We start from the raw sequence: 13,345 nt of genomic DNA on the forward strand, positions 1-13,345 counted from the left end.
ACAAGTACCCAACACTCCAAAGTTTAGGGCTTGAGGTTTTGTTGGTGCTGGTGGTGGGCAATTGCACAGGTTCAGAATGACACAGAACTGTGCTTTTTATTGGTTTGTGTCAGTTAACAAGGCAGATAAGATGTCACTTTTCTAACAGCCTCCACTAAACTCTGGAACTGCACGTATGAGTTTGCAAAAAAAGAAGAAAACAACCCATGCAGGTAACGGCTTACAAATTACTGCAATAAGATTTGTTTCAGTGAAATGTTATCCTGTTATTTTTCAGGAGCTTTTCATGTTACAAAACTTGCTTTTCTGTTAATAAAACTTTTCCTTGTCACTTTCACCAGAAAAGGTGCAAGTGTGCAGGCTTAACCCTTTCTCTACCCACCACTTTTGCTGTAACTACCCACTGCTTTTCCTCACAACAGAATTCAAGAAGTGTGTTTGCTCTTGAAAAGGGTCAAAAAAGTAAGTTGGGGTAGAATATGCTGTTAGAGGATGTGATACCAATATAATATATACCTGATGGCTGCCAGCAATTAAAAAAGGAAAGATCTACTGAAAAATGCACTTAAAAACAATGTAAATAGTTGACAATAGCTCACAATGTACCAGGTAACTGCTGGACAGAATAACGTTATATGGATGTCTGGTGATCATCTCATTTATTAATTCTATAGGTACACATTCAGAAACAGTTTCTTGATGGCAGGCTCAAAATTCCTTTTGAAGGCCCGTTGTTCCATTGTTTTCCTAGAGCCTGGAGCCCCATGACTACTTTGAATGAAAAGTAGAGAGAATTTCTTGAAAAGCAGCAGGAATAAAGGAAATGTTTCTACATAGTTGTTATTTTCCTCGATTCTTTTATTTTACATCCATTTTCTTTCTGTTTAAGCCATCTAATTGTGTTCAGGATTGAAGCTCTTTGAACATCATTTATGTATAGTAGGGGAAAGGACTCACAATAAGTATAGCAACAGTGTATTATACCTGAAACCATCTGTGACACACTATTATCAGGTGTAAAAGAACCTTGGGTTATAGCTGATGATAAGACTTCTGCCAGTGGAACAATGAAGGAAGCCATTTTCAGTGAGTTCCCCCTCCCCACTCCTCAATCTGCTCCAGATGATTGGGAGGAGGACCCTCCAGAGCAAATTTAGGAAGATGGGGAGGGGAATCAGTGAAAAGTGCCTCCATTTCTATTCTGCTGATGAAAGCCTTACCACCAACCGATACATTACTTTTTCAATTGCATACATAGCTTTAAATAATTTTGCAAATACAGAGATATCTGTAGGGTTAGTAAAATCCAAATTTCAGTTTTGCTACATTCTTACAATTTCTTTACCCAACCTTTGGTAGTACATGGCATTTATCAAACCTGTATTGAAAATAAAATGCTAATAAGATCTAGTAAAACTTTTTATTATTTTGATGTTCTTTTTACTTGGTTTTGAACAGGAGAGAAAGCTTCCACGTCTCCTGATTAGTGAGAAATAAGGATTAGTTATTTTGCTGCACAAAAGATCCTCTAATTGAAGAGAGATTAGATTTTATTTTAATTAATTTCTTTACAACCAATGGTTTTATGCTAGATTAAACGTGGTCCTTCTAAGAGGATAAGCCTTACAGATAATTATAAAGGCAGAGCAGACACCATGGCATTGTTTACATTTGCTTTTCTACTGTAGATTCTTTTTTCCCTTTAACCCAGAAGAGAAAGAAAGGAGTTCATAATATCGTTTGTATCTCAGCTTTCTAGGCTTTATTAAAAAGGGCAATGTGTATATGCTTAGCACTGAATTAAAGTGTATTGTGGACTGTAAATGTATTTACGGAACCTCCTGCCCAGGCTTGTGCCCAGAAAGGTCACTTTGGTGCTGCTAATGCAGCCGTTTGATTTCACCCCCAAAGGTGCACTCCACGGATGCCAAGAACAAATAAAAAGTAATGCATTAAGTGGAGATTCACATGGTATGGTATGACCAAAGAATGGTACCAATCATGCTACAATCACATTCAGAAACTATTTTCATTTTTCATTCTAAATGTGGGTAGATTATCATGGTGGGTGTCCCCCCCCCCCCAAGTACATGGACAAGCACTATAGACCACCAAATTAATTCTATTTATCCTGAAAGCCAGACTTCTACACTGAGCAGCTTCCTTGACTTTTAACTAGTAAATAAACTATTCTGCTTCTTCGTTTAGCTACATTTTTCAGAAACATATTTCAATAAGATGTTTTTCAGTAAAAAAAAGTGAATGATATTTGGAAATGATATTTGGGAATAGCATTAGAAATGCATAGTATTTGCGTGTTTGACATTTTAAAACTATAATGTTGTTCCTCTATATTACACAGCATTAAAAGTAACCTCATTTTCCATTTCTTCTGCTGTGTGTGTTCCTGGTTTCCATCAAAATGGCATTTGAGATTTATCTTAAGCACTAAATTTACTGCTGAATAAATATATGCAATGTTAATGCGTCTTTTGGAATGCCTGTGGGAAAGTATGTTTTCTAAAGACATCTCCAAATACATGTCATTGTTCAATTATTTGTTAACCTTAGATGATGTGAAAATCTACAAAAGATGTGATATCCTAAGGGCATTTATTTGTACAATACCAAGCTCAGAAAAACACTAAGATGGAGCTGCTTTGCATGCAAGGGGCCAGAAAGTTCAGGACATAAGGTCAGAAACTCTCTAAAAATATATAAAATGCAACACAGAAGTCTTCTGGATAGCAGTGTGTACAACATCTTCTTTTGAATGAGACCTAGTGATAAGTAAGCAAAGTAAACAGTTCCTGTAACTTTCATTTAGAGATAATGCACTTCTCCACAATATAGCTCCTACTCCATGAGAAAACACAGTTGCAATGGACAAATATATTTTTCTACATAAGAACAAAATAATACTCATTTCTGGAAATCATAAAAGAGTTAATCTTGATTTTGAGAAGATGCCACTATTAAGGGTAAGGCATGTGTGCTATAGTCTTGCAATGTATCCCTTTTCAGGTCCCTCTAATAAAATACATGGCCAATTAGATATCGGCCTTAAGCCTATGACCAATTGCTCCATCCCCTGTGTTAGTAAAATCAGTTGAATGTTGTTTTTATTATTGGTTGGGTTATCATGGCTCCCTCCTCCACATATGGTTTGGTAATTGCTAGGGGCTGACAGAACTCTCACTTGATTGAGACAATGAAACATCTGAGAGTGATTCTTGGAGCAGAGAAAGGTTCCTTTAGCACAGGATATCATATGAGATAAATAAGCTACTTACAGCTATTTGAGTAGTTTTGTGCTTTGAGGAAACTTGGTATCTATCTATCTATTTAGATATTACCTATCACCAAGAGGCTACAGGGCAGTATTGTTTATAACATAAGTAGCATAATAATGCAACACAGGAACTTAAAAACAATTACGACTCATATACATACAACTCATAATAAAAGCAGGAGTGTCAAACTCAGCCACACTCTTCCAGACACAATTCCCCTCATCCAAAAGAAAATAAGAGGGAAATAAAATTAGAAACATACCATGATTTTTTATTTTATTTCAGCTTTATTTCAAAGGGAATGCAATCCTATATTTATTGATTGCATTTACTGTATTATACAACTTTTAAAGAGCAAAAGGTAGCGTACATGCCCCCTCTCCCTGCCTCACAGTAATCCTGTGCAATAGGCTAGGCTGAAAGATAGTATCTGCCCCAACATTACCCAGTAAGCTTCATAGTTGAGAGCGGATTTCAGCCTAGGTTGCCTAAGTTGTAATTTGATATTATAGCTGAGAGTGGCTAACCTATGTCCCTTCATATGTTCCTTGTCTGCAACAGTCATCATCCCTGATTTGGCCATGTGGCTGATGGGAGTTAGAGTCCCAACAATGTCTGGAAGTCTACAGATTAGCAATTTATGCTCTAACCACTACCCTACTCTGGCTCTTATTGTTCCTGTCCACATCACCTGCAAAGGTCAAATACAAAGGTTCCAACATTGGTGATTCTCTCATTCTGTTAGAATGCGGCTGTCAGATTGGTAAGTAGGGCAGCCTGGAGGGACTGTGTGTCACTAGTCCTTAGAGCATTACACCAGCCATCATTGAGCTACCAGGCCCATTTCAAGGCATTAATACTAGCAGTAGTAGCTGGTCAGATGGGGCACTATTGTCCTCCTGGCTTCCTAACACAGCTGGTTGCTGCTGGCTACCCAGAGAGGAGAGACAAGGTGGTAGGGCCAATCCACCACTCCACCACCATGTGTTGCACTACACCAAGCTTTCCTGTGCCTCTCCCCGACCCTCTACATTCCCCACTGTGTTGGGAAGCCAGGAGGACAAAGGTGCCCCACCCACACCACATCACTGGCCACCACTGGCTTGGGACCCAAGTACCTAACAGAGCACCTTCTCCAGTACAAACAGTTTCTGGTTGGTGTTGACCCATGACAGATCCTTATTGGTGGTGGCCCCTCATTCGTGGAATGCCGACCCTAACAAGCTGTGTCAGTCTCCTTCACTGTTAACTTTTATGATGAATTTTAAAACATTCCTATTTACCCAGACATCTGATGGTTGAAAGGTCTGTCCCTGGCAACCCTGAAATAATTAGTTTTAGAGTAGGTGATTTTTTTAGAAGTTTTAATTTGTGATAGTTCTGCATTGACATATTTGCTTCCCTGGGCTCCTTTAGAGGAAGGTGCTGGATATAAATGTAATAAATAAATAATAAATTCTGCCCGGAGGCAATGGCAGTATAAACCTGCACTCCAGTGTTACAGATTTTAAAGTTGTTTTCAGCTTTTCCAGGAAGAATGGAAATAAATATACTGAATAATACAATAAATGCTTATTTGTTGTTACAGGAGGCTGAAGGGAATAGTTTTTAAATAATAAAAAATGTTTTTGTTATTATCAGTTGACTACTGGTTGTATTATTATATTCCTGATGAATCTTGCACCTCACTGAGGATTTTTCAATTGCTCATTTTATGTTGTTTTCCTTGGTTTATTTCTTAGTGAATTGTCTTTATTCGTGATTATATTAACCAGAGAGATTCTTATTGTGCTAAAGGCACCTCTAATACAGGACTCTCTGCAGATGTGGTTAAAGTAGGATTAGGGTATGAAATTGCGGGACATTAGGTTCTAGCACCACCCAAACCTTGGTTAGGTTCTAGCCAGGAACAGAGGACTAGTTGGAAATGTTAAAGATATTGTGTAAATATATAAAAATATATTCTGTAAATATATAAAGTTATTGTGTAAATATATAAATAAGTAATGTGGGAATGATGACTGGAATACAGCAAAGAGGCTGATAACACCCAGAATACAGGGAAATGGCAAAAGACCTAAGGGCACTGTTAGCAAGGGGGTGGGGGCAGAAGGTAAACTGGAATCTACTGGCAAATCCCTGAGTGAGTTATGAGGTTTCTGACTCTCAGTTTTTTTACAATAGCGAAAATGAGGCTTTTCCAATGAGGCTGTTGAAACAATGAAAACCAAAAGTGGGTTTTTGTGTGAAAGAACAGCGAACCCACTTCCGGTATCGAAAATAAATTATTTAACTCAATCAATGCTTATTGGGGGAAGCCTCTTCTTTATTTCTAAGTGTTTCACTGCTCATAATAATGAGACACCATTTTGCACCTTACACTGGTTGGTAAATTTCAAGGTTCTAGTAATAAATATTTAGTAGTTTATGCAAATAATGTATGCCCATCCCTGCCTGATGGATCCCCCCCCCCCTTTCGAACTCTCTTCTATGTTATAGCTATATTGTCTAAAAGGTAGATTTTGAGATGTGGTGGAGAAGAGGACTCATAAGTGCCATGTACCTTTTGTTCACGTGGCTCAAATGTTACAAAATTAAATTATTAGGATAACTTTATATGGAGAGAGAGAAATCAGAGTTCATTTATACTCTGGATTGTGCCAACTGAGCATTCTCTTTACCAATAATGTACACAGATATTTAAGATTTTTGTTGTTGTTGTTATTTTCAATTACTGTTGTGCTATCATATGCTTCCTTGCACTTACGTTTTCCCATTGGAAACCATGGTCCTTGCTAGGGAATTTAAAAGCTTTTCCAGCTTTTCTGTTCAAATCCCTTTTCCCTAAGAGTTTGAATATTAAATTATGTATTTATTTTTTGACTTAAATATTTGGAGATGAATACAAAGTAGCCACTGGAAGTAGGGTCCTTACAGTAAATAATTGTTGAATGAGCTTGATATAATGAATAGAGTTTGTGTGCTTGCTTCTTTATCCTGATCAGTTTACACTAAAAGAAGGTAACAACCAAAAAACCCCTCCAAATATATTATAATTGTGCATTGCATATTTTGGGTTTAGTTCAGGGCACACAGTGGATGTAATTCAGTGTTGCACTAAGACTAGATTGAACAATCTCCCTTCTGCTCCCCTCCCCCATGCTATTTTAGACTCTCCTCCACAGGAGGGGGGAAGGTGTGGGCTGCAGGGGGGAGGAGATGGGGGAAAGTCCCATTGCCTTAGTGGGCTTTCTTTTATTATTATTTGTTTATTCTGAAAAGTATTAATATACTACTAGATCACAAAGCATAGCAAAGCAGTCAACAACACTAAAAGCAATTTAAAAGCATTGTGTGTAAACTGTATTCACGTTTGTGAGCTCAAACAGAGGACCTAAATTGTAGTGTTGACTGATTTACTGATATATAGCAGTGTTCCCTACCCCCCTTCATCCTTTCGCCTTGAGGTATCTGGTGTTCTTCACCAGAATGCACAATTAGGTGGTGGTTTGGGGCTTTAGGAGTTTTGATCTGGAAGACTTTAAAACAGATTCCCATGATAAAAAAGTGTAGTGACTTATAACCAGCAACCAGGTTACAATTTTAAGCCAAGTTAAAATTATTGATGTTTTATAGAATAATGGAAAGTGGAGCAGATAATGTTTATCAAGTTCAGTATAACTGCTTAGGTGTGGTGTGCTTCCTTAAATGCAAGAAAAAATTGCATGGATTAAACATATTATTGTGGGCATGTGGAGGATTCTGACGAAATATACTTTAGCTTGTATACTGCATAAAAAAATAACCTAGTTAGAAAAGACTTTAACATTAAATATAGAAACATGATATTGATACTATGTGCTAAGCATTTATATTGTAAATACTATAAATACTTTATGGATCTTATACTATATATCAGCTATAGTATTAATAATATTTAATTATAAAAACCTAATTGTATTTATACTGATAATTTCTAGCATTTACCAATTATATATAAACATGCTATTAAAGGTATGTTCACTAGGTATTTTTGGAAATCAATTTCTCTTCTATATTTTATCTTTTAGTTCAGTGTTTGGAGATGACAACCAAAAGGAAAATTATTGGTCGCCTGGTGCCATGCCGATGTTTTCGAGGGGAAGAAGAAATTATCTCAGTGCTCGATTACTCCCACTGCAGCCTTCAGCAGGTGCCAAAGGAAGTTTTTAACTTGGAACGGACATTGGAGGAGCTTTATCTAGATGCCAATCAAATTGAAGAGCTACCTAAGGTAAACTCTGTTCTTTCTCTAATACACAAATGCAGTTGCCTTGCTGAATGAACATTTAAGGTCTGCTTGGGACTCGCAGTATAAAAAGGGAAATTGGCATAAACAAACTGCTGAGTTCAAGTATTTAGAGTTCTAAATATTCTCACTGTGTCAACTAATTACACATTTTCCTACTTTTAGAAAATACTGCTTTCAGCTCTGCAAACAGACAAAGAGGTCTGTGGATTTGGTCCTTCCAAGTGTATGAATTGAAATTCCTTTATTAATGCCATGTTATTCAAGAAATATGCATTGGGAATTATCTAGAATGTGCTAGAATTAAGTCACAACAAATTCTAAGCTCATGGGTATATTAATGATGTGTCATTTGCTTAAAATGAAGAAAATATTTATTTTTTGTAGGCTAGAGACCTAGACATGGTGAACCCTATTTAACATTTTCACATCTCTTCCTGTTATGTATAAATGAGAAAATTTGTGGCATGGCACTATTATACAGTATTGTGCATTCCTTGCCTGTATCCCATGTTGTTTGCTGCTGCCGCTAGGGTACACAGATCAAGTAACTTCAGGTTTCATTTCTAGCCTGGGTTAGATGGAATAGAAGGTAAATGTGGTGGCAATCTACCTGAGAAGCCCTTGCTTGCCCAAACTGACAGTCATAGCAGCAAGAGAGTAAAAGTCTCCTTTCTGTTACAATATCTACTTCACAGTTGCTCTCTTCCATCAATAGATGTGAAAACTCAGATCTGGCATAAGCTTACACTCCTCATTACCAGCCAACAGTACAGCTCACTGCTTTGATCATTACATAGGAAGTGTGAGCAAAGGAATTTGCACTTTCTCTTTCCTTTCCCTTCCGTCTCAAAACATAACATTTGAAGCCATTCACTGACTAGATTCCCACAACTTCACCTTTCCTCTAGTGTGAAGGATGGCTAACACATGCACATCCCTCCCCCACCCAGTCATTTGTACTGCAAATGAAACAGCAAGAAACAAGATATTTTCTTTCTGTCTGTCTTTTCCCTTTTCCATGCAGTGCAAATGACAGAGGTGCCTGCCTATCTCCCAAGCCTCTGTGTTTACCTGTGGGTTTGGAGAGAGGCAGTTCCTTCTGTCACTTGTTTTGAGAAGAAGCCTCTTGCTATTTCTTTCTTATCTTCTCCAAACTGCAGTGCAAGCAGAATAGCACCTTGCCAAGGCCTTGGAAGCACGCAGAGGGTTTAGGAGAGAGCATAATATCCCCCAACTCTTAACACAAGTGAGTTAAGAGAAGAAATAGCACAAGAACAGCTGCAGTTCCTTATCTGTTCCAAGTCACAGTGCAAATGAGAAAAATCCTTGCTTCTCTCCTAGGCCCTCTACAAACACTGAAGGACTCGAGGAAGGAGATTGGTTTGTGGAAAGCACAAGTGAAAGCTGGATAGCAAATGGATATTTTGTTGACACGTACAGCTCACCTGTATATTCATGTCACCATAGTGCCTCAAATCTCTTAACATTTGAGATTTGCTGTCCATGTCCTTTTCATAGCTTTAGAGGAATTTTGCGAGAGAAAGAATGGGAGGAAAACACAGACACATCCTCACTGGGAAACATAGCACAAAGCAACTTTCATTTTTGAGGGCTGGATGAGCTTTGGAAAGTTTACACGTGCATGAAAAGCACTTCTTTTTGTGGCATCATTATTGCATATTGCTGTTGTAGTGCTTAGTGCCCCAGTATCACATTACCAAAAGCCAGTTTGTTAGTTCTTATCAAGTAAGTAGCATCTGTTTGGGAGGGAACAACCTCTGCAGTGGCCCTTGCTTTATATGGAGCCGAATCTTTAAATTTACACTCTAGCAAAAGCTACACAGTATCCTTCATTCCAAATTATTAAGTCTCATTGACTTCAGTGGAGGAGCTTAAAACTGCTTGACTTGGGTAGATGTTGCCAACTCTATATTGTTCTATTGCTAAACTATCTCCCCTTTTCTTGCGTCTTTAGCCAAATTTGGATGCTCAGTGCAGTGGTTTATTCACTCCACTGGGCAATTGTTTATAACTGGAGAAGCAATTTAGTTATACTCTCCAGGGGGTTGAAGGAAAAGTGATATAGAGAAGTGAGTCATTTACTCAGCTGTATGTATCTGTTGATAGAGAAGACTCCAGATACCAAATCATATTTTTCTGCCTCATAGAGATGAAATGGTGTGTGATAGAGGTCAATTTGTCAGTAGATAGTTCAGAGTTATTGCTTCATTTTAATCATAATGTATGGTTACTATTTAATAATAATTTAAAGAGACTTTTTTAAAAAAAGGGATTCCACTTTCTAGATGCGTGTGTGTGTAGAACACAAAATGTGTCATCTCGACTTCACACTTTAAAAAGAGATTCTAGCATGGAATTTTAACATGTGGCCACAAGTACATCACAATATAATTTTGTGCGTAATAGATAGTTGAGTGAGAAGTACAGCACCTCAGTAAAATATGTGATAATCTATGAAATCTTTATAGAAAATGCTGTTGAATATGCTGACACCTTCCATTTAATAATGAACCTGAGAACATTACATTACATTTTTTCCTGTAAGATATGAATGCACCATCTTAGCTTCACAATGAAAGGTACTTGAGGGATATAATATAACTTTGGCAGTGCTGTAATATAGCTTGTTTATCTGTAGATAGTAGACAGATTAGACCCTCTCCTCACTTGATCCAGGACAGCAACTGTGGCAAAATTGCCAGGATGTTACAATGCAGGTTAAAAGGCATTCCCTGCCCCCAGGATTCATGCTACAACAATGTTGCCTTTTTCTTGATTCATCTAGCTGAGATTTGCATTGCTATCAATAAAAATAACTTTTCAAGCTCATCGGCTCTCTTATGCTAAGAACATGTAGTTTGAAAACTTGCAACTTTTAGTGACCTTAGCTGTACCCATAAAAATGTACATGAACTTAATTCTATGCTTCTCATTCTGTGGAACCACTACACTGATTATAAAATGTGTTTTCTTATGCCAGTGAGGTCATTTACATAGTCCACACACCAAATCTCAACAAGCTATAACATGGTTTGTCCATTGAGCTATTTCTCTTTATTAAAGCAGAGAGCATAATCTTAAATTCTAGATACAAATGCTTCTTCTATAGCAGGCTTCCTCAACCTTGGCCCTCCAGATGTTTTGAGACTACAGTTCCCATCATCCCTGATGGCTAGGGATCATGCTAGGGATCCTGCTAGCTAGGGATCATGGGAGTTGTAGTCCAAAAACAACTGGAGGGCCGAGGTTGAGGAAGCCTGTTCTATAGTCTATGAGCCCTTGGGAACTTTTTTTAGTGCAGCTAGGATTCTGAAAAACTACAAAATAGATGGGTGACCTAAAGCTCAGCAGTTAGCAGCATATGAATTCCTGTGTAAAAGAAATAAGTACATATTGCATGTTGGTTATGCCCATTAGAGTCTTAATGTTCAATGCCATCATAATTTCTTAGAGTTAAATAAGATTTCCTGAGAAAATGTATATCTTAAAAGGCTCTTCAAAGTAATTTGATTCCTTTGTGAGTGCATTTCTCACTCTGCCTTATTGTTGCCATTACTTGCCATTTCTTTCAAAGTGAAAAGCAGATGACAGAATTATTCCAAAAGGAACTCTTTTCTTAGCGTAAATTGGCTTGCATTAAGCTACTGCATTCACCAGCCCAAATTAATGGTCTCTGTATAGTAGCTCTCAGACTTTCTGGAGCAATATTTTTATTTTGTCCTTTGCTAATAGATGATAGGGTCCATCATAAAATATGAGGTAGCTATGCTAATCCACACTAAATGCTTTTAAAAAGTGAGTTTTGTTAGTCCATAGTTTGTTCACCAGCATTTTAGCACTATCATTAATTACACATTGTTTGCATTTTAACATTGTGGACTATAGTCACATTGAATTATAGTTCTGCTCCCTTTTTAGTTTTATAAACATATCAGAAAAAGTGATGAGATGTTTTCAAAATCTTACAAGGAGAACAGACTTATTGTCACCTAAATTTCATAGTATACCAACACAATATCTTACTCTTAGGTCTCTAATATCATTCACTCCTCCAGTCATTTGTGTGCCAGTTTTTCTGTAATTGGTAGGCTTGTTGTTTCTAATCACTCCCATTAAGAAGTCTGGATCTCCCATATCCTTATACTGAACTGCCTATAGCTTAGTTCTACACTACTTTGCAGCACTTCTCCAAGGTTTCATACAGCAAGCCCAGCCAGACCTGGATATTTTAGGGATTGAACATGGGACTTCTGTGTACAAAACAGGTGTTCTGTCACTGAGTTTCTCTGGGAGCTGAAGGATTCACTCTCGGGAGGGACATGTAAAGGGAGCATGTTCTGCAGCTCTTTAGAGATCAACTTCATGTACACTGGGCCTTACTGGCCATGAGCAAATGTGCTTTATTTTATTGCCTCTAAATGTTAACACTAGATCAAAATTTAAAGCAAGGATCATAACCAATTTTCTCTCATTTTTGCAGCAATTATTCAACTGTCAAGCTCTGCGTAAACTGAGTATCCCAGACAATGACCTTTCAAGCCTGCCAACCAGCATTGCCAGTTTAGTGAATCTCAAAGAACTTGACATCAGTAAAAATGGTAAGGAAAAATGTCTGTCCATTCCTTTTCATTTATCATAGAATCACAAACTTAAACCAATGGAAAGGTTGAAGTAAGAGCTACCTTTACCATGCTTATTTATAAAGTAATTTATCAGTCACCTTTTGCCCCCAGCCCACTCAAGGCAACTTTTGGAGCATACAAACATAATAATAAAAGACTTAAAATAGCAGCAGCACTAACAAACATTTAAAAAAATAATAATGGAGCAGTAATAACAAGTAAAGCAGCAATGTAAAAAAAATTCAGATAATGAAAAGCTGTTCATCTTAAAATAACAACCAAGGCCTTGTTTAGAAGAAGGCTACCTGATATGAATGAGTTTCTATAATCCACTTAAAAGTTTATAGCATTGGGGCCAAATTGGGCAGTTGCATCATGTGGGAGTCACCATTTTAGATTAACAAAAGCTTGCTGAGTCATGTGAATCAGGACCATGTACATGGAGGGCAGTGTGTGTATCAATAGTGGGATGGATTGATAATGAACATCTATGTCTATTTCTAATTATAAAGTAAAATCAGTACATGGAGAAATGCCACATTTTTATAATTTGTTAAACCAGGGTTTGAGATGGAAAGAATGCTAAAAATATTAATTTCTTTTCAGACCCTTTTTCTCATGTATTGTTTTTGACAGCATTAAAATAATTCTCAGTTGCCCTGAAGAATAGTTTATTCCTAATATTATTATTATTAGAATTTCTTATGCACCTTTCACCATTAGGTCCGGGTTACAGCAGTATAAAAATACAGCATTAAAATCAGTGGTGATTGGAGTACGGTATATGCCTCTTGGTTTACACCAGCTAGAGTTTGTGCCTGAGCTGGAAACTTTGGTTAGCTTAAATAATTCTCCTCAATGCTGTCCGACAAACATTTTGCATTACAGTGAGACAAATAATGAGTGGTAACCAAGGTTTGTTCTTGAGTTTGTCTGGACAAGACACTTAGGATAGCACACAAAGTAAAGCTATGACTTAGTTCATAGCACCCAGCAGCAGGAAAATTAGGGGAGTAACACAGAAGCCATGAACTTGTTCTTGAAACATCCATGTTCATGTGTTTTGCATTATGTGTGAAAGGTTTTTTTTTAAAAAAAGGTAAAGGACCCCTGGACAG

General features: G+C 37.4%; 1 protein-coding gene and 1 long non-coding RNA gene across 18 annotated transcripts in view; one reads left to right on the forward strand and one right to left on the reverse strand.

The window, feature by feature from the left end:
* Window positions 1–13,345, forward strand: part of LRRC7 (leucine rich repeat containing 7) — a 196,784-nt gene that overhangs the window by 57,286 nt on the left and 126,153 nt on the right. For all 17 annotated transcript variants that reach the window (XR_014157776.1, XR_014157777.1, XR_014157778.1 and 14 more), the window contains 2 exons: window positions 7,364–7,566; window positions 12,086–12,203. Coding sequence is in view for 14 of the 17 variants with exons in the window: in XM_081867115.1 (XP_081723241.1) it covers window positions 7,364–7,566; window positions 12,086–12,203 (321 nt within the window). In the remaining 3 variants the exon portion in view is untranslated. The remainder of the gene's footprint in view (window positions 1–7,363; window positions 7,567–12,085; window positions 12,204–13,345) is intronic.
* The window catches only part of LOC309344680, a 37,278-nt gene that overhangs the window by 14,680 nt on the left and 9,253 nt on the right, over window positions 1–13,345 (reverse strand). The window lies entirely within an intron of this gene.

The sequence above is a fragment of the Podarcis erhardii genome (genome assembly GCF_964252035.2).
Source record: "Podarcis erhardii genome assembly, chromosome: 6".
NCBI lineage: Eukaryota > Metazoa > Chordata > Lepidosauria > Squamata > Lacertidae > Podarcis > Podarcis erhardii.